General features: G+C 33.1%; 2 protein-coding genes across 2 annotated transcripts; one reads left to right on the forward strand and one right to left on the reverse strand.

Moving 5' to 3' along the window:
• On the forward strand, positions 12571–18030 carry LOC107643921 (GTP-binding protein BRASSINAZOLE INSENSITIVE PALE GREEN 2, chloroplastic). Its single transcript, XM_016347678.2, has 5 exons — positions 12571–12954; positions 14487–14594; positions 14697–16036; positions 16298–16465; positions 17314–18030. Exons 2-5 carry the CDS (start codon positions 14489–14491, stop codon positions 17674–17676), a joined length of 1977 nt encoding a protein of 658 aa, XP_016203164.1. The 5' UTR covers positions 12571–12954; positions 14487–14488; the 3' UTR covers positions 17677–18030.
• Positions 20995–23466, reverse strand: LOC107643922 (protein EDS1; the record flags this gene model as incomplete). Its single annotated transcript, XM_016347679.2, is given in 3 exon segments — positions 20995–21882; positions 22168–22953; positions 23118–23466. Coding segments are annotated over 3 exon segments (1884 nt in total). The 3' UTR covers positions 20995–21114.

Below are 25886 nucleotides of genomic sequence, written 5' to 3' on the forward strand. Positions count from 1 at the left end.
GTTAGTTTTTAATATGCATATAGCATTTTTATTTGTTTATTTTTAAGACGTTAAAAAAATTTATGTCATTTATAATATCTAGTTAGTATTTTTTTTTTTCATTTTCATAATTGTACGTATATATAGAAATGCTCCAAAATCAATACTTTAAGAAAAAGATGATTAATTTTAGCTCAAATACAAAGTAAATACATTAGAAAAATATTAATTAAAAATAAAACAATAAGCTTATAATTAATATAACATAATATTAAAATTAATTTAAAACATATATATCTTTTTTAGTTCCTTTAAGGTGCACACGGGCCGAATAAAACTGTGTTCGCCTTAACTCGAATCCGGCTCGAAATAATGATCGGGTCTATTTTTGAGACCCTTACTTAATCATAGACCCAACAAAATCACACTAAATTAATCCTTAAAATATTTAAAATCGATCCAAATCTTCGAGTCGAATCGGGTCATATGCACCCCTAAAAGCGAGTATTTTATAAATCTACTTTATCTTCACATGAAGTTTCGTTTTCTCTAGGGTGATTCAACTAACCGTGTGTTATATTTAAATATAAAGCCAATTGAAAACCTATATTTACAAATTAATATAGGTGTGACCGTGTCATTTGTCTACATATCCAATTTAGTAAAATTGAAAACCTATATTACTACAAATTACAAATAAGTTTTGAAGTTCACACACATAAACATAAAAAAGTCAAGAAACAAAACAAGCATCTATTTAATTTCAGACGTACCCATTGTTTTGCCCTGTTGGAACAGACCCGCGTTATTGTTTTCTTTTTCAACTTTTCTATTTATTGATGTTCATTCTTTTGTTACATTTTTATTTAGGGCTTTTATTTATTTTATAGATTTTAATTAGCGAATGTAAAATGTGATTCAACAGACAGTAACATTATATAGATAAGTAATAATTTTGACATGTTAATTTAATAAATTATATTAGTGCCAAAAAACTTTTAAAAGTAATTCAACAACCACGTTAATAAAAATAATATTGGTATTGCTTTTTTACTTAAATAATAAGGAATGAATATTATTATTTATATTTTAATAATATCATTCTCTTTTTATAAATTTATATAAATATAGAATACAAAAAAATCATCCATATGAAGTAATATTATTAAAAACAGAAATAATAATACCATTATCCAAATAATATTGGTATGTTTATTTTCCGCGTAGTGTCCCACATAAAAGGAATACAGAAGGCACCTAGAAATGGTGTAAGCCGTGCAGCACTGGTTCTTCACCGGCTTTTTGCTATACTTTTCTTGGAATCTTAGAAAAGCATAGTAACAGATGTAAATAAAAATTGAAAATTATTTGATCAAATTATTATGAAAATTATATATGAGTCCTAATTAATTTTAAACTCAAAATTTCATAACATTGATTTAATTATTTTTTATAAAATAATTTTTTAAAAACAAAATTATAAATAAATATAATAAATCATAAATAAGTCATTATTTAATTTTTAAAAATTTGGAGTCTTACAGTTGTGCCTTTGTGGAGGACCTTGGCATGAATTTTTTTGTAATGTCCGTCTCATGCCTAACAAAGAAGCTATGCAATGTCATATCCAGCTGTGTCGTCACCGGAGGATCCTTAAGGATATCCTCTTGGCATGCATACTCAGTCTCCTCATCTGAGAACTGATCATCTGCAGGTGCACAACTCCCTCATTAATCCTGGACCTTTCGGGATGGTCTCCGGTTATCATCTCTTACCTGCATCCTCACTTGTTGCCTGCGATTTGGAGCATCTCGTAGAAGGCAGGGATGGCAACAGGTCTCCATGGGATGGTGATATTTTCCCCCGTCCCTTACCTTCGCATCAGAAAATTGTCCTGTCCTCACCCTGTATCCTCGATGGGTAACGGGTATTCGATATCCCCCGGATATCTGGTCCCGCTGATATCCCCATGAATTTTTAAAAAATAACAAAAAAGCAAATGGTTACAAGGTATAAGGCTATTCAATCCCTCTTCTCGTTCTTCTTTACTAGCCCTTCCATCCAAGCATAATAATATCCCCTTGTGTTCTTAAGTTGTATCCAACAAAAACATTTAATACTAGATTATTAATTGCTATACCTAATATTAAACAATTTGAAACACAAAAAATTAACAATTGAACAAATCCTAAACCCCTAAATAAAAATTCAGCAACAATTGCAAAAACAATTGCTAAAACAAAGATACAAATTCAAAAAATTAGTAATTTCAGACAATTTTAAACATTGAACAAACTCTAAACCCCCAAATATTGAAAAAAAAAAAACTCAAAAGAAACTAATTAGAGAAAGGGACTTAGTACAGAAAAAAAGATTGATGTGGCGATGTTGATGAGGCTACGGGAGACAACGATAATGAATAGCGAAGTGGTTGTTGGCAAGGATGTCGAGGCAGCGAGGCAGGAGGAAGACAGCGGCATCACTGTTGTTTGAGAGAAGAATTAGCAACTGGAGAGAGAGGAAGAAGTAGGTGAGGATTCTAGGTGAGATGAGGCATCGAGTGAGGGAGAATGAAAATTAAGGTTTTTAATTTATAATGTATATATAAGAGCATTCATGTAATTTCATATTCATCGGCATTATATGGGTACCCATGGGAAAAGTACCTCTCTCCCTGCCCCCATTCCATTTATTAGATGGGTACTTATACTCGCCACCCGCGGGATAAAACTTCCCTATATCTGCTCTTCGGCAGGTAAATTTTCACAGATATTTTTTCTGCCAAAAAACTTATCATTCCTTGTGAAAAGGCTAAGCTATCCCTCTGACCCGGGGTAGCCGGGAGGATGTCGGTAGGCAGGGTCGTAACTCTCAAATCAGCCAAGACGTCTTCCCCATATAGAAACCTAACACGACATGCTCTCTACCATCATGTCAAGTACTCCTGTGTGGGTTGAGGATCAAGGACATCGTCAATGGTCACCATGTGCTGCTACTAGTTATGGGCTCTCCACAAGTTATACCAGTCACAATACACCTCAGGCCACCACACATCATCGTCCTGAGTCGTCTTAAACAGAAACATCTTTTAGGCAGTGCTGCTGACCCCCAAGATGTCTCTTGACTTCGTCCACGTGATGAAACTCTACAAAATAAAATCAGACCATTAGCACCACAGCTCTCCATATATGAATCTCTTTAACACTTCTAATCCAGTCAGAAGTCATGTGCTATAGCTAGGAATTGTAAAGTATTAACCAGAACTAGAAAAAAAAAACATACAATCATATAATTAGCCATGGAAGAGCAATATATGTAAGACATAAGAAACCTAAACATATCGTACCTCATCAAGTCATCTAGCGTGTGTTACAATCATAGTATCCTGCTCTGATAGTGGTTTCTAGTATGCTATTCCAGTCCTGCTAACTTATTCATTGAGGATAAATTACATTTAGTAATTAATATTGTAAATAGTAGCAAACATCAATAAATAATAAGCATTAATTACCTCACTACAAGTGAGAATCTGAGGACATCGTAACCAACCAGACAGAAGGATGGGTGTCCTGTGGTAAATCCACGATAACACAAACAGTATGCACTCTATGATGTCCGTCGCATCACGTCGAGTAGCGTTGCATAGTGAATGGTAAATGTGTGCCATTAATGCAGACCCCCAAGACAACTATATGCAACTATCAAAATACTCAAAGAGTGAAAACCATCTGAGAGGGGTAAGGTTAGCTAACTTGTCCGTAAACAAATACCCCTCAATTAGTATTAATAAGTAACACCAGGCATAGTGGAAGAGAGTATCTGAATCTACGCCCGATGGAATATGTGTGACCCTGTTTCTGCTTCCTGTCCTATAGTTTCAATGGAGACTTGTCGCCGAACAAGTCATTAACCTACTGTCATGTGGAGTACCCATGATATTGTTGAAAATCTCTAGTGAAACTCTCAATTGGCTAACCAAATGTATGCAAACCAAAATGAAAAGTCACATCTTGAAGTGTAATGGTGACCTCACTCCAGAGAAGGTAGAAACTATGGGTTTCGACCTTTCGAACCTGATGGTTATCAGTGGCTAAGAGAAGGGAGGTTGAATCTTAGCCCCCTTTTTACTAATTAACACTTGCTGGCATTTGAAATAACTTTTGGAGACTTTTTGCTTTTTGTCTCGTACCTAGTCACGAGACTTTTTCTTTTTATCTCGTAACCAGGCAAGAGATATTTTTCAGTTTTATCTCATATGCAGCAGAAACAGAAATGGAGTAGAAGAGAGAGAGAGAGAGAATCACACCACGAAGTATCCTGGTTCAGCTGCCAAGTGCAATGCAGCCTACATCCAGTCTCCATCACAACAATGATGGAATTTCACTATAATCATCATGATTACATACACCAATTCTCCCTAGGAACTACCCTTCCTATCTGGGACAAGTCCAGAATCTAACCTCAATCCTGAACTTGACTTGGTCACCTACCAAGCTTTCAACTGCTAAGTGCTAACCCAACTTGCAAGGGGATTCCCACAGAATCATGAAATACAACACAGATGTACAAAGGACCTCTAGGACCTCTATGGCTTTTTCTTTTAATTTTGTATACTCTGCCTTTTTTCGCTCTATGGCTTCTTCTTACAAACCTCACTGTTTGCCTTTTTCCATGAGACTCAAGACAAACAAAACTAAATAGAAAAATTACAAAATGAAGAACATTGAACGAGAAGAACTTCTGTTAGCTTAGGTAGCTATGAGAACTCTGTGCTTTGCACTCTTCACTCCTTGTTTCAAGCCCTGGCTGTTCTCCCTTATTTATAGAAGGGGAAGCCTCCAAGGTTGAAAATGTTGAACCGAGCCAACTTCTTCTTCTTCATCCAAAAATCGGTTCGGCCAAAGAGAGGAGAGAGGAAACCGAATACTATAACCAACATGCAATTACCTCTGTATCATCCCTTCTCACCAAGATCCATCAATCTGGGCCTTCCATCTTGACTTGCTCTCCAAGAAGGATTCCTAGCCCTTGATGAATCCTTGATTGCTTGACAACTCCTCCTGCTCTTATCTTCTGCCTCATCTTCCACGTAGCCACAGTAGCTACCTCTTGTAGTGGTTGAGCAAAAAGTAGAGACGAGCCATGCTTCCAAGGAATCTTCTTCCTCTGGCAGAATGGATCTCTTCCATTTTTGGTTATGGAAGGCTTGAGATTACTTCACCACATCTTACCTTTAGTGGCAAAGATCTCAGCCACACCATACTTTTGATTTTCTTTTTCTTGATGCCATCATCACTATGGCTTCAAGCTTGCTTCTAGCTTCATCTACCTTCTTCTGATAGCTTGTGGTGTCTTCTATTTTTCATTGTGAAGTGACCGAATGGTGATGAGAGAAAGGAGAGAGAGAAGTGAGAGAATGCTTTCAAAGGAAATAAAGAAGGAAATAAAATCAATTACATTTAATTAAAAATCACTTCCCTCTTTCATAGAGCGTGTGAAGCAATAATAGCAATCACATCAATTTCAAACTTTCTCTCTCACATTACCAATGTCTGCATTAACTTCATTTAATTAAATTTTGAATTCCTTCAAATGAAGAGAGTGGAATCCGTTGAAAGCATGTAACCAATTAATAAAAAATTGGATTCCATCAAGTTAAATGAGTAGCTTAAACATTGGCCCCAATTCTTTTTTAATTTCGGACCAACTATTTTGTTGGGCTTAAAAATATTTTTCCTGGCCCAACAAGCATAACAATTCAGCCATAATTCATATAACAATTTTGTACAAGGCTGAATGTATTTAATCATATTGGGCTTGCCCTTTTTAACCCAAAATAAATCTGCACAACAAAATTATCAATTAGCAATTGTGAATTGAAAATCAAATTAATAATTTTGTAATTAATTATTTTAATAATATTTGATCATCATCAAATTAATTTGGAGTTTTCCAAACTCATCAGAATCTTTACCGTTCAACAAATGTATAGAATAAATCATTGTCAAACATAAAATTTTTTAACTCTACTAAGTTCAAATTTGACCTCCTTAGTATAAAATAGTAGTACGTCAAGCAATAGAATGAACAACATTACATAACGTGACAAGAACAACTGAGACATCTATAAGAATATAATTGATTAATCTTTTTTTTAATTGCGTATAACAATGTAACAATGACTAAATTATAAATATTACCTTAAATAATTCATAGCAAATGTAATAGATGCAACAACAAACATGTTTATCTTATTTACAAATGTAAACGAGATAAGTTAAGCTATGCAAATTGATAAATATACTACAAATTATCTATATCTATAAATAAAATATTTAATTTATTTATTTAAAAAAATTCCAATAAATTCTAAGTACCTACTTTTGAATTATCCTAATATGTCAACTAATTATTTAAATCAAGTTAATCTAATATGTCATTATTCTAACATATCTTTTAACTAATTAAATCAAAATATCGTAACATGTCAGAAATTAATTTATTTATGGAAGTTAAAAACGTGATGTGTAGCAATATTGTATTATAGTGAGTAATCCACAAATGTGGAATTGGTGAATTCAGTAATCTGCAAACTCAGGTTACGTTTTGACTGAAGTGACTTCAAAAAGGTTGCATGCACTGCAAAACACAGCTTGCGTTTGGCATAGGAGGATAATCCAACTTTAAAACTGTCTCTGTGCCTCCTGCATGTCAACACCTCGAACCTCCAAAACGTAAGATGCATTTGGCAGATGCACAGCAAAACGCAACTTGCGTTTGACAGTCTCCCCACCTGCATGTGTGACACGTGTAAAGGAGAATGGTGAAGCCTGCCTATAAAACCAAAACTCAGGCCATGGGAGTTTCAGTTTCCCTTTCATGTTACATGCTGTGAGTGAGTTTTGAGAGTGAAAGGGTTAGAGTTAAGGGTGAGAGGGAGTAAGTTTGTGAAGAGGAAGAATTAGTGAAGGTTTGGGGATTTATATAGTAAAAAAAAAAAAGAGTAAAGCTAAGGAACCAAAAGCATATCAGCCAAAACCCAGCCAAATACCTTTGGATGAATTCAAAATCTCTACGAGTTAATATATATGGATGTTTCTTCTACTAAATATCAGAATGTTTCTTTTTTATATTAAATGAATGTTCTTTTATATATTTTTTGAATTTTTTTGTATTGCAAATATGAATGTCTCTATTTCTTTAAGAATTTTATATATATTTTTAAAATTTTATAGATATTTAATTATTTTTGTTAAAATATAATTAGATGTTTCTTTTGTTAAGCATTAGGATGTTTTTTTCTTTATATATCTGTAATTATTCAATGACTTCTTTTAGTTAAGATCAAGTATGTAATTTATCAAAACGGCACCTAATATCCCAAAACAATTGCGTACAAGGTAGAATCTCTTCATACAATGTGATGAAATCTCAGAAAAGAGTGTCCAAATACAAAAGAACGCATTCAATAGAAGAGAACTAGATCATAACAGTCAAGAAACTCCTAGAAGAAGATAAAGAATCAAAAGAAATATGAATACAACCTCCAACATCACTGTCAACATCTATATCCTTTAACTACTAATATAATAACTATCCCTAGACCCTAATAAAAACAAAACCCAGTACACACGGATTCCAGCCCCTTCTCACTTGAAGTCGCATTGCATTCTACTTATCACCAAACATGTAATGCTTCACATAAAACCTTGAACGCCACAGCCTCCCTTCAGCAATAACCATCAATAGTATCCATGCCACGTCCTATGATATATCTGAAAATCACACTCTTCTACCATGATTATCCATTCCTTACGTTCCACAACATCTCTTTACGGTGGCGAATCCGACGAGCCAGATGTCGGTGATAGAAGATGAGTGGATCGCGGTGGGGAGGCGGAGAGGGCCTGACGGTGAGAGAGAGGGGTCTGTGTGTGTGATTATTAGAGGTGGGTAGGTTAATGTGAGAGAGAAGAGAAAGGTTTTTATAGGTTTTAATTAGGTTTACTTAATCAATTTAAAAATTTTTAAATTTTGAATTTAAAAAATTTAAAATTAATTAATTATTAATATAAATTAATATAGTTTTGTTTAGTTTTTGGCTGATAAGCTTTTGGTTCCTTATACTTTTCAAAAAAGAAAAAAAAATGGTTCGTAAGCTACGTTTGGTTTATTTTAAAATTAAAAAAATAAACAATTACAAAACAAAACTTACGTTTTTACTCTGACCCATAGCAGTGCAATATTTTGTAATCCTTCCATTTCATGGTGTATCACGTTACTTCTTTCCATATCCAAAAAAAAGCAGCCGTAACATGTCGACTAAAATAAATTAAGTAAATCAAAATATCATAATATGTCAACTAATTATTTACTTAATATACTAACTACATGTCACATTGTATATAGCCGGTTGATGTCCTCTGACGACATGTATTATCGGCCTGTCATAGTATTTTAGATTGGTTTGTTTTTGAGAACAGGACAGGACAAGATATTGAGAACAGAACAAGACAAATATATAGGCAAGATACGGATGGACAGAGACACAAAATTTTGTATTCTTGTATTTTGTTTGGTAATAAATTAAAACAAATTATGAAAATTTAATTTATTTTCATTTTTTTTATTCAAAAAATTTGAGATGAAAAATATAATAATAAAAAATATAATTATGAAAAATTAATAAAAATAATGAAAGAAAAAATAAAAAATAAGTTGTATCCCTTGTTAGTGTTTCTGTGTCCTTCCTATCGAGATGGACACAAAATACACTAATTCAATGTTTTTGGACACATTATTTCTGTCCATATTTCCTCTGCCAAATACAATTTTGTGTCTCTGTGTTTCAGTGTCCTGTCTCTGTAAACAAACACAACCTTAAAGAACTTTGAGAAAACTTTATCTTAAATTTTCTAAATTTGTAAAAAAAAAATCTGAAATAAAACCTTTATCTTGGCTGCACTCTATAGACAGGTGCAGCTGTATGTATCTTCGATACTGAGATAAAAAACTAATATAGGTATATTCCTAGTGCACAGATCTTAGTTTAGGCATTTTTTACATGTCCTGGATGCACACAATATGTGTTTGGCACTATTTAAAATTTTTTTTTTAACTTTTTAAAAAGTTAATTCATAATTTCTAAAAAAAATTGACTTCAAAACAAAAATGTTTTCTATTTTCGTTGGAAATACCACCACCATTTTCAAGCAACTTCTATTATTATTTTTACGTAATGATTTCTATCCCATTTTCTTTCCTCTCCCATTTCTCCCCTCAACCAAACAAAGGAAAATAACTATTTTCCTTTCAATTTCTTTCCCTTCCTTTTCCTTCCTCCCATTTTCACTCCAAACAAACACACCATAAACAAATTGGCTTTAAAACAAAAAAATTTACTTTCATTTTTGGCTCTATGAAAATATTGGCCATCCACCACCATTTTTATATAAGGTTCCATCTGTTAGAAGCACTCACCTTCCACCATTATTTTTACGCAATATTCTATCTGCTGCAGAAAGTATTGACCCTCCACCACCATTTTTACGTAATGATGCATCTGTTGAAAATATTGTCCTTCCATTACTATTTTAAAATAATGTTTCATCTGAATTACCTATTGCACATATTTCTTCCAGTTATTTTTTTATCATTTTATCATTCTATTTTTATTATTAAATTTATATTTAACATTGTGTATGGTGTGAAATTTCAATTTCAATTTTATTTTTTTTACATGTAATTTTAGTTTTATATAGTTTGCTATTATTTTTATAGTTAGTTATAACAAGTTCTTGACTCCAATAAAGGAGGGGACTAATAGGAGTAAAAGAATAAAAATAAAAAACAGCAACAAAATATATATTGACTCATATTTTATATTTATTTTTTATTTTTACCTACCATATCATACACAATAAAACAGCAAACACTAATTATATAATAATTTTTTTGGTGTTGCCATCAAGATTATAGTAAATTAACACAATAAATTTTTTGGCATTGCCATCAAGATTATTGTAAATTAAAATTTTATTACTATTCACCACAAACAAGAACACCGTTATGGTGAAGGTGAAGTAGAAGAACCAATTTTTAATGATATTATGTGATAAGAACTAATTGTCTAAAAAATAGAACTAATAAAAAAGCAAATAAAGAATCAATTGCCTAAACCATTGTAATCTTAGTTATTAGACTATCTAAAATTAACATTTAATATTAAAAAGTATTTGTTATCCTCGTTATCTTAATTTTTATTTTTTTGTGTTAAAAAAAATTGTATTTTTTGAGTTATTTATCCAAACGCTACAATTTTAAAATAAATATTTCTATAACTAAAAATCTAAATACAAAATAATTTATTTATAAACTACTATTAATAAAAATCCTTATACTTTAAACTCCTTTTTCAAAAAAAACTTATTTAAATTGTTTAACCTTTAAATACTCGGGACGAGCTTTTTTATTTTTTCGGGTCTAAGTAATGGGAGGATGTAACATATTTTATAATATGGTAAATCTTTTAGGCGTTAGTGCGTTACATATTTCAAAAACTATTGTATTTTAATAATTTAAATAAAAAATATCCTTTACTTGTAAAATCCGAACTTTTTAAAAATTTTGTACATATTTCATCTACGGTTTGTTCAATTTTGCCTGTAATACACAAGTACAAACTCTCAACTATGACTACAAAATGTGTAGTGGTCTGAATTTATAGAAACTCAACCTCTGTAAATCGTTATCTCAAATTGGAATTTATGACCTCTCTTAAATTGTGAAACTTAACCACAATTTTCTTTCGAAAATGTTTGGGAACAATGAGTACACTGCTTAATACAAGTAGAAATTGATCGTGTGTTAATATCTTTAACTCGGAAAAACTTTATTTTTTTGAAGTATATGGGTACAGATGGCTCAAGTTATGTAGAATTGATTTTTTGGAAGTAAGCGTATACTGATGACTCTGACTATAAAGAATTATCCTTTTGAAAAGTGTTGTGTGGTGATAAAATAGTACTCTTCTGAAGTCCTAGTCGTCGTTGTTACTTTTTTAGCGTTTTATTATATGTTTATAAAAATTGTATATGATTTTTTGTCGCACGTAGTAAGAAAGAAATGCTAGCCACTTTTGATAGTATTTTATTTTATAAATATAATTTAGTGAAACTTTTTCTTAAATATGATTAAGGAGATTAATGATGTAAAGTATGAGTAGTTTTTATTATTCTTTTAGAAAATTATTTATTTGTATATATTTAAAAAGAATGATATATATTTTTATTTATGACATTAAAAGACAATAGAAAAGGATAAATTCAAAAAAATATTATTGTTAATAAAGATAACACGTTAAAATTTTGAAATATAATTGGGATCACTTTTTTTTATTAGAAAAATAATTTAAATACATTGATGTATAATATAGGGAAGGGTATTAATGTCACTTGGTTATGATTTTTTCTCTTCTTACTTTTCCTTCCATCCAAACAAAAAATTTTTTTTTTCCTATTTCCTTTCTATCCATTTTCTCTTCATCCAAATAACATAAAAAAAAAAACAACTTTTCCTTTTATTTTCTTTTCTTTTATTTTCTTCCTCTCATTTTTATCTTCCATCCAAACAAAATATAAATTTACACATCGCTATGTGCCAAAAACTTACACTCCTTTGGAACACCGTGAGTGTACAAGAAAGAATAAGCACACACTCCGAAAATAATGGTTAAAATCTAGAAATATGAAAGTTGAATAATTACAATGTTTTTACACATTTGATTGCTCATGTTGATACTAGCAATATGAGTAATAGCTCAAATTACAAAATTTTTCCATATTCACCTAGAGATTGCGGGTTCGAGTCTCATTCTTAACTTTGGCAAAAAAAAAAGAGTGCATATCCAACTCGGTTCTTCAAAATATACTTCTGTGACACATTAATCACTAATAACAATTTAAAAATCACTAATATTTCTTACTTTTACACACTAAATTGAACTAATGTAAACAATTTTGATAATTATATTTAAAAAACAACAAAACTCCCAAAGTTCTTAATGGATAAATCAACAGTTTAACATGTCATATAGGCTTATTCCATTAATACCAATAAAAATATTGACAGAAGAGTCAATCAGTCTCATAAAAATAAAAATTAGAAACCGAAAAAGGTATTTTTTTTCTATTGAGGACCTCGTTGTCTTTTCAAGTAATTGTTATGAACTATTTAGGATTTTTTCTCAGAAAAAAAAGATCGTTTCCATAATATATAAACCCTGTGTCCCCACTTTTTGGAGGTACTGAAATACTGAAATTTTGGAGACAGAGACAGAAATTTTAGTACCAGTCTCTGAACCAACAAACATGATACTGAGTCTCAGTCTCTCAGTCTCTGTCTCAGTACCTCAAAACAAACGCTACCCTATTATCTATATCTGATTAATTATCAGTTTAATAATTCTAATAACTAAATGGGGGGATAATGTTTTTCGCGAGAACGAAAATAGCGGACAAAATTTTTCCAAGATAGCCGCGGACCTGAGCGAAGCCGGTCTAATTCCTGAAATTTATGAATTTACTTAATTACCCTTAAAATTTGTTTTTACTCTAGGTTTTCTAGTCATTTCGGATGGCATATCCTCATTTGTGTCTTCCTTTGTTTATCACGCTGCGCCATCACCACTTACCTCTCTGCAGCCATCTCCCTGCTCATCGTGCCGTCACCGCTCAACGCGTCATTCTCTCAGTTCGAGGCGTCCATTCTCTTCTCCGCCGCGTCCATTCTTCTCTCCGCCGCTGCTCCGTGCTCTCCTCTCCGCTCGCGTACGCTGCGCCGTCCCCCACCTCGTCCAACTGCTCCGTGCTCTGCGTCGCCGCTCATCGTCCGCTCGAAATAAGACCGCAGTCTGCCGTCGACAGCATCGCCGCGCAGCCGTTGGTTGCCCCTTCTCCTCCTCCTCCTCCACTTCAGGTTGGATACTCTCGCCCTCTCTGTAATTTATTGCGCTGAAGGTTAATTCTGCATTTTTTGTGCTTGTTTGTTCTGAATCTTGGTGATTATCAGCATACCTGTGCTGTGAACCTTGCTTGATTTTCCGCAGCCGCTGCTTGTGCTTGTTTTGTGCACTTTTTTGTGTGCCTGTTTTCCCCTGAATATAAGCATTAAGGAACTAAAAGCTTTTAATTAAAAAAATGATTTAATAAGCAAAAACTTTCAAAAGAAATTTTAATAGTCTAAATTTTAATCTGTGCTCCTAGTAAAAATTATTTTTAAATTATTTGGGTGGCTAAGGTTTTTTAGTCGGTAATGGCTTGGCTTGTGTGCACGTGTTCAAGTTTTAAGCTTTGGAGTCTTGAGTGTACAAACAATGAATTAATTTTTATTTGGATTTGAATTTAGTTTGGTGCATTTTAAGGGTTAGAAAGGCTAGAATTTTGGTTAGGTATGTTCAGAACTTCAGATGGACAATCAATAGGGTTGTTTCTCCTTAATTTGTATTCACATGATAAATGTTTGGTCTTTAGCTATATCTGAAAAATGATCTGTTTTAGTATCTGTTGTTTGTGGTGCCATAAAATGATTGTTCCAGTGGAGAAATGAAAAACCTTTTGTAGTTGGTGCATATAATGTATATAGAGTGTGTGCTTATTGAATTCCAAAAGTAATGTGCTAAGGAAAAAAAAAATTTTAATTGTAATAGTATTATAAATTCTTCATCTATTCTGCAGGTTAATCTAATTATTCAACTTCACTATCTCTCGTTTTATCTTTTTCTTTGTGTTTTTTATGGAGCTTATTATTCATTTTTATGATGCTAATGTGTGAACACATATTAAGCTTGACAAATTACAAGTCTTTATGGTTGAGCAAAGAGTTTTAGTCAAGCTAATGAAGGGGCATGGAATCCATTAAGAGAAATTAAGTCTTTGTACTTTAAATAGTATTTTTTTTATGATGTATCTCGTCATATTTACGTATTTTGTTATTTTAACAGAGAACTTGGAGTTGTATGTTGGAAGTTGTACTTTGGCAATGGGAGAATATTTGAAGTTAGACATTTTTAGAAATTTAATTTGTGTTAAAACTATTGAGAAATATATGGTGTGTTACTTTATCTTTTTGGACATGATATTTGAATTTTAATTAATTTCTTAGACAAGATGTTTTGTATGTTCTAATGTTTTATGATTTTTTATCAATTTAAATTTTTTTTTAATTAGAATTTCTATAGAAATTATCAACTCCGTAGATGCCAAATGGGGTCCCGTGAGGAATGCTGGAAATGGGGATGGGGTAAATATACCCCCACGTTGGGAATCAGGGCCGGGACGGGGAGCAGGAAGGTATCCCTTGACCCCATCCCTCCCCGTTGACATCCCTAGTAACAAGCCGAAGCCCAAATTGGGTCCAATATTTTTACTCTTCTTTCTTCTTCTTTTTCACGTTGTTATAATCCTTTTCTTATTTTTTTGTTCTCTCTGCTTCGCTTCATGCATTGGAAGCCATGGCGATATTCTTCTCTGTAGCTCCTTTTAGTTTTTCTGGGTCCAAGCATTCCTTCTTTAACAATGCACCTAATCAAGCACTTAAGAGTTTGCGCCATTTCACAAGTAAGAACCTAGAACTTCATGTTGTTTTAGTTTATCGCACTATGCTCTTCGATTTTTGATACTCATTTAACTGAAGCGACGTTTTACTTTAATGGAGTGTAGATAATTGTGTTGGGGCCAGAAAAGTTTCTTGCCTTATTGCTTTTGCGGTAAACGGCAGCTCCACTGTTCAAATGATACAGAAAAGAAACACACCAAGGAAAGAGGGTAAGAACCCGTTTTTGAGTGAGGGAAGAGATGAGGATGAGAGTCGTGGACCAATTTGCCCTGGTTGTGGGGTCTTCATGCAAGATGAAGACTCTAACCTTCCTGGGTACTATCAACAGAGGAAGGTGAAAATGGAAGATGAATTATTAGATGAGGATGATGATGTTTTTTATAATGTTAGTGTAGAAGAAGAAGATGATGATGGTGATGGTGATGATGATGATGATGATGATGGGTTCCTGGATGGCATTAAAAATGAACTTGGAGGAGATATTGAGGTATTACCAGATCATTTCAATTGGGATTCTAATGAGTGGAAAGCTAAGTTGTTGGGTGTAGAGGATGATGAGACTGATTTAAATGGCTTTGTGCCTGCAGGGGTTGGGTATGGTAACATCACTGAGGAGGTCCTGGAGAGAAAGAGAAAGAAGAAAGTATCAAAAGCTGAGAAAAAGAAGCTGGCTAGGGAGGCTCAGAAGGTAAAGGAAGATGGTACTGTGTGCGCCAGGTGTCATTCTTTGAGGAATTATGGGCAGGTGAAAAATCATACTGCTGAGAATTTGATACCCGATTTTGATTTCGATAGGTTGATTTCCACTCGGTTGATGAACCATTCTGGCAATGGCAGTGCTACTGTTGTTGTTATGGTTGTGGATTGTGTTGATTTTGATAGTTCTTTTCCTTGGACGGTAGCAAAATCGTTGTTTAAGGCATTGGAAAAAATCCAGGATCACTCGAAGAAGGGTAAGAAATTGCTAAAACTTGTTCTTGTGGCTACAAAGATTGATCTCCTTCCATCAGAGGTTTCCCCTACAAGGTTGGATAGATGGGTTAGACACCGAGCAAGTGCTGCGGGAGCACCTAAACCAAGTGCGGTTTATCTTGTAAGTTCTCAAAAGGATTTAGGCATAAGGAATTTGCTATCCTTCATAAAGGAATTGGCAGGTCCTCGGGGGAGTGTGTGGGTGATTGGGTCTCAGAATGCAGGGAAGTCTACCCTAATCAATGCATTTTCAAAGAAACAAGGAGCTAAAACTATAAAACTCACAGAAGCTTCTATTCCTGGGACAACACTTGGGATCTTGAGAATTGGAGGAATTTTGTCAGCTAAGACTAAGATGTTTGACACTCCAGGAATCCTGCATCCTTATTTAATGTCGATGAGATTGAACAGGGAAGAGCAAAAGATGGTTGAGATACGAAAGGAACTTCGGCCTCGATCATATAGAATCAAGGCAAGTTATTTAATGGCTTACTGCTATTGATGCTCTCTAAGTTGTCATTAAGCCTTTTTTATTATGTAGATTATATGTATCCTTTATGCACATTGTTATCCATTAAGGGGTATCATGGACAATAGTTTTATTTTCTTTATTTTCCCAAATAAATGGAAACTCCCGTTAATAAATTGAGATAGCAATTTCTTTGGTGTTGGTATGTAAATTTCAAAAATAAAGATGTGGTTTGGAACTTTACATACTGGTTTTAACTTATAGGTAGGGCAGGCAGTGCATATTGGAGGCTTGACAAGAATTGACTTTATTAAAGCCTCTATTGAAACAATATATGTAACAGTTTGGGCATCACCAAATGTTTCTCTTCACATGGGAAAAGTAGAAAATGCTGAAGAGGTTTGGAGTAATCATGTTGGTGTTAGGTTGCAGGTAAGCATTTTTTTTTTTCACAAATCTAAACATGACTACATAAATCATTTTAGTATTAAGGTTTAAATTTGCATTTTACCTGTGCTTCAAATATGTTTTTCATTTGATTAATTGCTCTTTTATGTTACTTTTCAGTTGATTTTGTTAGATTATAAAAAGGAAAGGTAGAGACATTTTGACTTTATTTGTCAAAGAAATGTACTTTATAATCCAGAAACAATCCTTTGGTTAGGAACGGGATGAAAACTACCATATTTTTTGTAGTGTGGAATCGGATTTGATAATGGGACTTGATAGGTTAAAATAATAGTCAATTAGTTGGAAAAGGGGCAAAAAAGAGTGTGTTGAAGTCTTGAAGATGAAGAAAAGTCTCACTTGAGAATTTAAAAATTTAGAGTTTCGAAGCAAATAATCTAGGAAACATCCCGAATTCTATATATCAAATTCTTTTGGAAATAAAACAGCATTTCATGTGCATAGTATATCCATTACGTTATTTCCTTCTTTATATCAATGTATGTAGATATAATTTGCATTTAAATACATTTTTGTCCAAAAATGTAACAAAAACAAGGGTAATATCCTAAATCAATGTTCAAAGAATTTTTATATCTTATTAAATAATGATAGGGATTTATACAAAATCGGATGGGTGACTAAGTTGTCTAACAAAACAAAAGGTTGAGAACTGATATGGTAACTAAGATTTGTTGGGAGTTAAAGTGTTCGTCTAGAAATTACTTAGAGACTGATTTGAGGATTACTAAATATAATCTATACTCTCTTCCCCTAAAATACATGATATCTAATTTTGCTCTAACTTCATTTCTATTTGCATCTTATTTCAGCCTCCCATTGGCAATAAACGCGCTGCCGACTTAGGCACATGGCAAGAAATGGAAATTAAGGTATCTGGAACTAGTTGGGAGGTCAACAGTATTGACGTAGCGATAGCTGGCTTAGGTTGGTATTCTCTGTGCCTCAAAGGGGAAGCAACCATGAAACTGTGGACCTTTGATGGTGTTGAAGTAACCTTAAGAGAGCCATTGGTCCTTGACCGGGCCCGGTCCCTTGAGAAACCTGGTTTTTGGTTAACAAGAACCATCTCTGATGCTATTGGCAACCAAACCAAACTTGAAGCTCAAAAAAGACAAAAACTTGATGATCAAGATACAGATTTTGTGGGGGCAGGTTTCGAACTATCACCTTGAGCAGAAATTTTTAATATCTTTGCAAGAGTACTTTTAGGTGAAAATAGAAGATATAACTGAATTTGACATGGTGCAGAGGCAATAACATGTTTTTAGCTAGAAGATTTTTGTGCCAGTCTCTCTTTGCTAGTTGGTGTGAGAACCCGCTGCCAATTTATAAATAGAAAGTAGAGATAAATGTAACCCTTCTTGTTTAAGTGTTATGTTAAATGATTTTGTAGTATGTATGTAGTTTGTATGTAGGGGTGCCCTTCCAATTTATAGATAGAAATGAGATAAATGTAACTCTTCTTGTTTATGTGTTACATTTATTGATTTTGTAGTATGTATAAAATTTGTATGTAGGGGTGTTTAGTTTGCGATTTGGTTCTTTTTTTTATGAAACCATCCAAAACAAACCAATTGTAATAGATTGATTTGGTTCGATTTTTCGTTTTTTAATTTTTACAGTAATTAAAAAGAATACATGTTCTAATCATATCTAGGGAATTAAAAACCTTCTTAAATTATTTTCAATTAATAATACGTAACAAAATACCAAGTACTAGCAAATAATTAAATATTAACATAGAATACAAAAAGTCCGTTACAAAGTGACATTGAAACCATGTTTGATATAAGAATACATAAGGTCCAAGACAGTTGGTTTAATAAAAGGCATTTTTATTTAAATAAATTAATAGGAGAATCAAATTACATGATTTCTCTAAATGAATTTCGAAAACGTGATTCTCCTAAACCATATAATATATGAATCATGCTATCCTGGGACGATTTATGCATGAAATGCATTGTTCAAAAACATATAAATTGTCCCAGGCCCATGTGTGTTACAAAATATATATAAATCGTCCTAGGTCACCATGAGTTACGTTTTTTACCCTAAAATTCATCACCCTAGCACGATTTACCGTTTACGTGCAACTAGCCACCTCTCAAGACTCTAGCACAATTTATGTGTTACTATGGTAAGACACATTAGGCTAGGACGATTCACGTTCAAAAACACAAAAACGTAAGTCGTCCAGCCTAATGTGCCTTACCATAGTAACACATAAATTGTGCTAGGATATTGAGGGGGGCTAGTTGCACGTAAATCATGCTAGGGTAATATGAGTGCTTAGTAATGCCTTTTGGGCTAACTAATGCCTTTAGTACTTTTATGCGTCTAATGAATCATTTTTTGCGAGAATTTTTGGGTAAATTTTTTGTTGTTTATTTCGATGATATTCTCATTTATAGCACTTGTTTGGATGACCACTTGTCACGTGTTTCAGCTATTTTGAAAGTGCTTCGAAAAGAAAAATTATATGACAATCTTAAAAAGTGCACATTTTGTATTGATCGAGTTATATTTCTTGATTTTGTTGTGAGTGCGAGTGTAATTGAGGTTAATGAGAAAAAGGTAAAGGCTATTTATGAATGGCCAATGCCTAAGAATGCTTCTGAGGTCAGAAGTTTTCATGGGTTAGCTGGATTTTACAGGAGATTTGTGAAAAAATTTTCTACCATTGTTGCGCCTCTCACCGAGGTTATAAAAAAAGATGTTAGATTTAAATGGAAAAAGGAACAAGAAATTGCATTTCATACCCTAGAAGATTATTTGTGTTCTGCTCCTATTCTTGTTTTACCTAACTTTGATAAAATCTTTGAGATTAAATGTGATGCCTCTGGAATTGGTATAGCCAAGCAACAACAATTGCATTTGGTAAATTATTGTAAATTAAAATTTTATTACTATTCACCACATACAAGGACACCGTTATGGTGAAGGTGAAGTAGAAGAACCAATTTCTAATGATATTATGTGATAAGAACTCATTGTCTAAAAAATGGAACTAATAAAAAAGCAAATAAAGAATCAATTGCCTAAACCATTGTAATCTTAGTGATTAGACTATGTAAAATTAACATTTAATATTAAAAAGTATTTGTTATCATCGTTATTTTAATTTTTATTTTTTTGTGTAAAAAAATTGTATTTTTTGAGTTATTTATCAAAACGCTACAATTTTAAAATAAGTACTTCTATAACTAAAAATCCAAATACAAAATAACTTATTTATAAGTTGCTATTAATAAAAATCCTTATACTTTAAGCTTCTTTTTCAAAAAAACTTATTTAAATTGTTTACCCTTATTAAATACTCGGGAAGCACTGGACTATTTGTACAATGTATACAATGGGCTATTGAGTTACAAAATAAACATCTCCCAAACTATCTAGAATAACCATCCCAGTACTAAGGCTTAGTTTGGTAAAGCTTTTACTTTTCAAAAGTAGCTTATAAAAACTAACTTTTAAAAGATGACTTTTTAAAAGTTGTAGCATTTATGTTTGGTAAATCAAATTAAAAATTGCTTTTAATAAATACAAGCAAGTTGCATTTGGTAAAATAGCTTTTAAAATTTAAAAATACTATAATAGACATAAATGCAAGTATTAAATTTGAAAATTAGTTAACATGTGAGGTTATATTAGACTTTTAAATTTTGAAAAGCACAAGCCAACTTTGAAAAGCTCTATCTTAGGTGCTTCCAAAAATACCCGATCTTTTAAAAGCTGCAAGCACAAGCACATGATTTTTTTATTTACCAAACACAAAATAAAGTGCTTAAACTTTTAAAAAGCACAAGCACCTCTTTAAAAAGCTTTACCAAACCAAGCCTAAGAATAATAAACATCTTCCCAAAACCTTTCGGATCCAAAGCTCTAATACCATGTCATGATACCACTCATCCCAAAAACTTCAGCTGATGGCAAAAGGTAACACTAATGGTTATATCTCTAATATTTCCTAATCTTCCATTGTACACATTGTACAAATATTTCATTAGCTCCTCCTACTTTCCCTATGCTAAATCTTTTAGGCGTTACATATTTCAAAAACTATTGTATTTTAATAATTTAAATAAAAAATATCCTTTACTTGTAAAATCCGAACTTTTTAAAAATTTTGTACATATTTCATCTACGGTTTGTTCAATTTTGCCTGTAATACACAAGTACAAACTCTCAACAATGACTACAAAATGTGTAGTGGTCTGAATTTATAGAAACTCAACCTCTGTAAATCGTTATCTCAAATTGGGATTTATGACCTCTCTTAAATTGTGAAACTTAACCACAATTTTCTTTCGATTGCTACTTGTTATAAATTGTGGATAACAACCATAATTTATATTCTTTTTCTTTGCTCTAAAATCATGGATAAATCCTAGAACAAAATCACAATTTACTCTTGGATTGCTTAGCCATAAATTTTTGTTCATAGTTACGATTTATATACAATAAAAGAAAACATGGATGTAACCAAATTATTTTAGAAATTAAAAGAGTCACGTAATTTTATTTCTTTTTAATTTATTCATGTAAAGAAGCCTGCATAAATATGAAAGCATCTAAAGTTTTCATTGCTCATGCATGTTTGCTTCTTCTCACTTTGTTTCTTTACACTTGACAAGACTCTTAATGCTCGAGCCATTCCTAAATTGCGATGGTAGAGAATTCCACCAATTCATCAAAGTAGAACCCTCCAATAACACATCCTTATCTAGCACCTTATTGTCAATCCATACATCTATCCTAGCCACCAAACTCGCAACCCTTTGCTGAGTTCGATCCAAAACATCTTTATGAAATGAAGCATTAACAATACTAGTGGCATTATTTGTTATGTGGGAAAGATCCTCCACCTCGGCCCAAAAGCATGATTCAGAGTACTCTTCTTCAAACTTACTTCCCTCCGCATGTTCAAGCCACCTTTGAGTGAATTTATACCGCATCGGCCTTCCCTTACCCATGTAAGTACCAGCCTCAATTTGCCTCAAGTGTCTGTAGTAGTTGGCGACATCTAAAGGCTCGACTAGCCTCCGAAATCGCTTCGCGTGTTCGACCCATTCAGCTCTCCCTTCAAACTCATCTGGTAGTTCATAACTTCTTAGCTTCTCCATTATCTCGTCCCACAACATTGCCAGCTGTAGCCTCTTCACATTTGCTTGGAAGTCCTCAGAGCTTTCTTGCTTCTTGAAGGCATCGTAGTAGCAAATGTTTTTAAGCTCCATCACTTGTTTGTATTTCTCCAGTTCCTTCATTTTTTCCTCGAATTCATCAGAGTCTATCTTCTCTTTCATTCTTTCCTCGTTTTTCAGTCTTTGTTTCTCTAACCCTGCTGCTGCTCGAAGACACAATCTTGCTCTTGGGCTCTGAGATTTCAACATGAGGAATTGTTAGATAATAAGAAAAATCTTGATAGGTTAGATTCTTTGTGTTGACGTTGTGCACAAAATAAAGGATTATATTGTTTGGAACACTTCTTTCTTAATTGACTTTGTCACTTAATTAGGAAGTCATTGGCTCTCTTCCCTTGTGTTAATTCTTAGTAAAAAAAAAAGGTAATTAATATTATGCAAATCTTTTAATACCATACTTATCTTAATCCAAGTAATATAGTGAAAGTAAAGAATTATTTCGAGCAAATGGGTACTTACCAGGCCAAGATCATTGAAGGCCATGCTAATATCATCCTTTGAGCCATCATCAGTCAATGGAACTTTCTCAAGTTGGTCCTGCTCCAAGAACACAAAATTCTCCTTTCCAAAGTTTAGTTGCAGTTTGGTTCTATGTTCCTGTAGGCTTCTATTGCCAACTTGAGCAACTTCTGCTTCGGTGCTTAATTGAGCAGAGAAAAACAGAATCTGCAGAACTGCATCTGGGTTTCTAATAACAACATGCTTTCCATTTCCGGTGCAGAAAATGTAGGTTCCAAAGGGTCTATAAGGGCTTAATGGAACAAAATTTGCAATAATTTCAAGTGTTGAATCTGTGGTACCTATTAACTTAGAAACAGCATGGCTTGTAACTTTTGCAGTATTAGACATCACAACACTAAAGAAATCAGAGGTGTGTGAGGATTTTCCAACCGATTCGCTCATGAAAGACTTGAATTTATGGTTGGGATTGAAGAACTGCGAAACCGGTTCAAATCTTTGATCAAAAGAAGAGAGTGGAGAAAGGAGGATTCTAGGTACTATGTCATATCTCATGACAAAGTGCATGAAGAAGTTGGACCAATTTTCTCTCCTTGTAGCATGAGAAAAAATATGATTACCAATTAAAGGAGAACCAAAAGTTACACAAATTGGAGGTACCCTACCGTTGGATTTTGTGGATGGGTACTTCTCCAAGGTCCAAAGGGTTGCTAGAATGGCCATTGGGGAACCAGAAGAGTGCCCTGTAAATACTATTTGCCTCTTTTTATCCATTGCATCTTTCACCTACAGATTCATTCCAAAATGTATGTGCTTTATTTAACAAAGGGAAATAGTTTTTAAAAAGAAAACAGTTAATTATTTAATTTCCAAATCCAGGTGATATATGAAAATTTAATTAATAGGATAGTAGATCTTAGGCTAAACTATCTACTATGGTCAATTAATACCTCAGTTTCAAGTAACGGCTTGGACAAAATAGCTTGGAACCTTCCTTGAAAGGCTTCATTTACTTTAGCAGCATCATTGTAACCAATGCTTTTAAGTGATGGGAACAGATCAAGGTCTATTGGGACTTCCCCAAAAGGCTTCTGAGAGTACCAATCTTTTGCAGAACCTGATGCTGGGAAGCTGATGAACACTTGTTGAGGGTCCCCTTTGCGATTCTTTTCAAGAATGAAAGGTTTTTCTGGTGTCTTGTGAGCCTTCCAGGCCAAAGAAATTGCCTTCTCAATCATCTCTGCTCCAATAAATTCTGTGACTCCAACAGCAGCAGCCATGTTTGATGTTTCTTCTCTGCTTTGCTTGCTTGGTTTCTTCTTGTTGCATCTCACAAAAGGGGAGAGTTTTATATAGAAATTGTCTCGCTGATAAAAGAAAACTAAAGAGGAGGACTCGTGGAAATTGACTTCTTTATTTTTTGGTCAGGGTGGAAGTTGACTTGGAAAGTTACAATAATTGAAGAATATTGTTTTGGGCTCCTATTGGAGACTTGCGTACCGAAAAATGATATTGGATTCAACCTGTCATAGTTAACCACTTGTCTACTAATGCACCCAAAACGCCGAAACAATAAATTAAGAGTATTATGAATTATGAAAAGTGGTGGCTCAGAAATTTGAAAAGAACTTGCATATTGTTTTACTCAATTTTTTGTTCTAATTTTAACAGGAAATATATTTCAATTATAACGTCAATAGAATCATCTTCGGACGAAATCGTTTTTTGAAGCTCTCCGGTAGTAAAACTCATTTTTCCTACGTCGGTCATTGTTCCTTTGTCTTCTCCAGTCGCTCACAGCAAATTCCGTCTGAAACTTTCCAAGGCCATACACTTCTTTCAGATTCAAATTCCTGCCTCAAGCTTTTGAGCCATATTAGTATTCCTGAAATTAGAAATTTTATAGGTTAGCATTTATGTGAAAACTGCAATACATGTTGAAGTTTAAACATTTTCAATTCATTGGTAAGATTTTAGTGTGATTTAGAAATGCCTTAATTCAAGCTTATGAGGCTATTAGTCACTGTTTCATTATAATGATTATGTATTTCCAATTTTATTTCTTTCAAGTCATAAGGGCATATAGATTAAACAAAATCTAAGTTACAGTTTTTTTAACGAATATAGTAGTATGAGCCCTCTCTTTTTTTTCGACCCTCACTGATGGTTGGAGAGGCTACTTCAACATTTGCGTACCTTATGCTGGTCTCCCAGCATGTCCAATGTCTCTAATCAACCCTTTCGTTAAAGTAGAAGCTCTATCAAATATACTTATTATCTTTCCACTGCGTAATCGAATGTAAAGTTAGGCATTAAACTTAGTCCAAGGTCCTACCGCGTGTGTCAATTTGTTTCACTTGATTTTTGTTCGACTTCGATACAGGTGTGGATCATGTTTGTATTAGTGATCTCAATTCAAAAAGTAGATACTACTCATCTAAAAAAGTGAGCTCAACCCAAGACTTATCGACTTTAGTATCAACACTAACTTTACAAATAGTGGAAAAATAAATTTTTACATTAATTATGATAAACTTGCACAAAGGAATATTTAACACGAAAAAAAGTCAAAATAACATTAAACAGAACTGAAGTAATTGAAAACATACAAGTAAGTAAAAATGAAGAATAATATCATAAAATTGAATCAAACAAAATTAAATTGAAGTAAAATATTGAAAAAGAAATAAATTAACTCCTAATAATCACATGCATTTGTACTCCATAATCTTTTTTGGCATTAGTGTGACTGAGAATTTTGTAGAGCTTTAATTAGATTTGCGGTGTTGAATTGAAATCCTTTTGGAACCTCTTGATTCTCCTATTTATAGAGAAAAAAAATCCTTGTCTTGCTGAGCTTCTCTTAACATTTATCTTCTTTACCCACGTTCTTACTTTACTTACTCTACAAAGTTAGCTACCCACGTTCTTATCACACCTTGAGAGTCAAATAAGATTTTTCACATTCCAGCTAGTGGTGTACATGTGCTAGGTGAAACCGAGTTTGTTCTAATCCAAAGAGTACTCTTAAATAACTAAAATTACAATATTTCAACTCAAATAAAATTGAAGAGGAATCCGAGATGAACGCGTGGCCACAAACGACTCATCAATCAGAGCTTCAGAAAAAAAGTTATGGACAAATAAAGATGGTGATAAATGTTAGGATTTTCTTCTTCCCCTTTCTCTCTTCTTTCCGCCCCTCTCCCTCTAAAATGATGAAATGGTGCTCAAAGGAGTGTTATAATGAAATGGTGCTGAATTGAGTGTTGAGAGAGGGGTGTCAATGTGTGGGTTTGGGCCTTGGACTCAAGTGAAGTCTAGTTCAATTATTTTAGCTCGTTAGCCCAATTTGAGTCAAAATTTTTAAGATTAGTGTTTTAATTTGTATCCTAATTATTTTTCTCTCCCAAATTATAAAATTTTAATTTTCCAATCCTTTTTTCTTATAATTAATTAATTTATCAGGATTTTACATTCAGAACTAACCGAGCCACATACACCCTTAATTTCAGCTAATACTTATCCATTATTATCAGGATTTTTTATTTTAATGAATTAAATAAATATAATAATTACCGAAATAAATAACTTAAAAATTATTACCGAAATCCGTTTTCTTTTCTTATCTCGTTTACACTGTAAAAGAGATAATTTTGCACGTATCTCGTTTACAGTGTAAACAAGTTAAGATAGGTGGACGCGATACATGTATATCT

This window comes from Arachis ipaensis, chromosome B05, assembly GCF_000816755.2.
Source record: "Arachis ipaensis cultivar K30076 chromosome B05, Araip1.1, whole genome shotgun sequence".
NCBI classification, from domain to species: domain Eukaryota; kingdom Viridiplantae; phylum Streptophyta; class Magnoliopsida; order Fabales; family Fabaceae; genus Arachis; species Arachis ipaensis.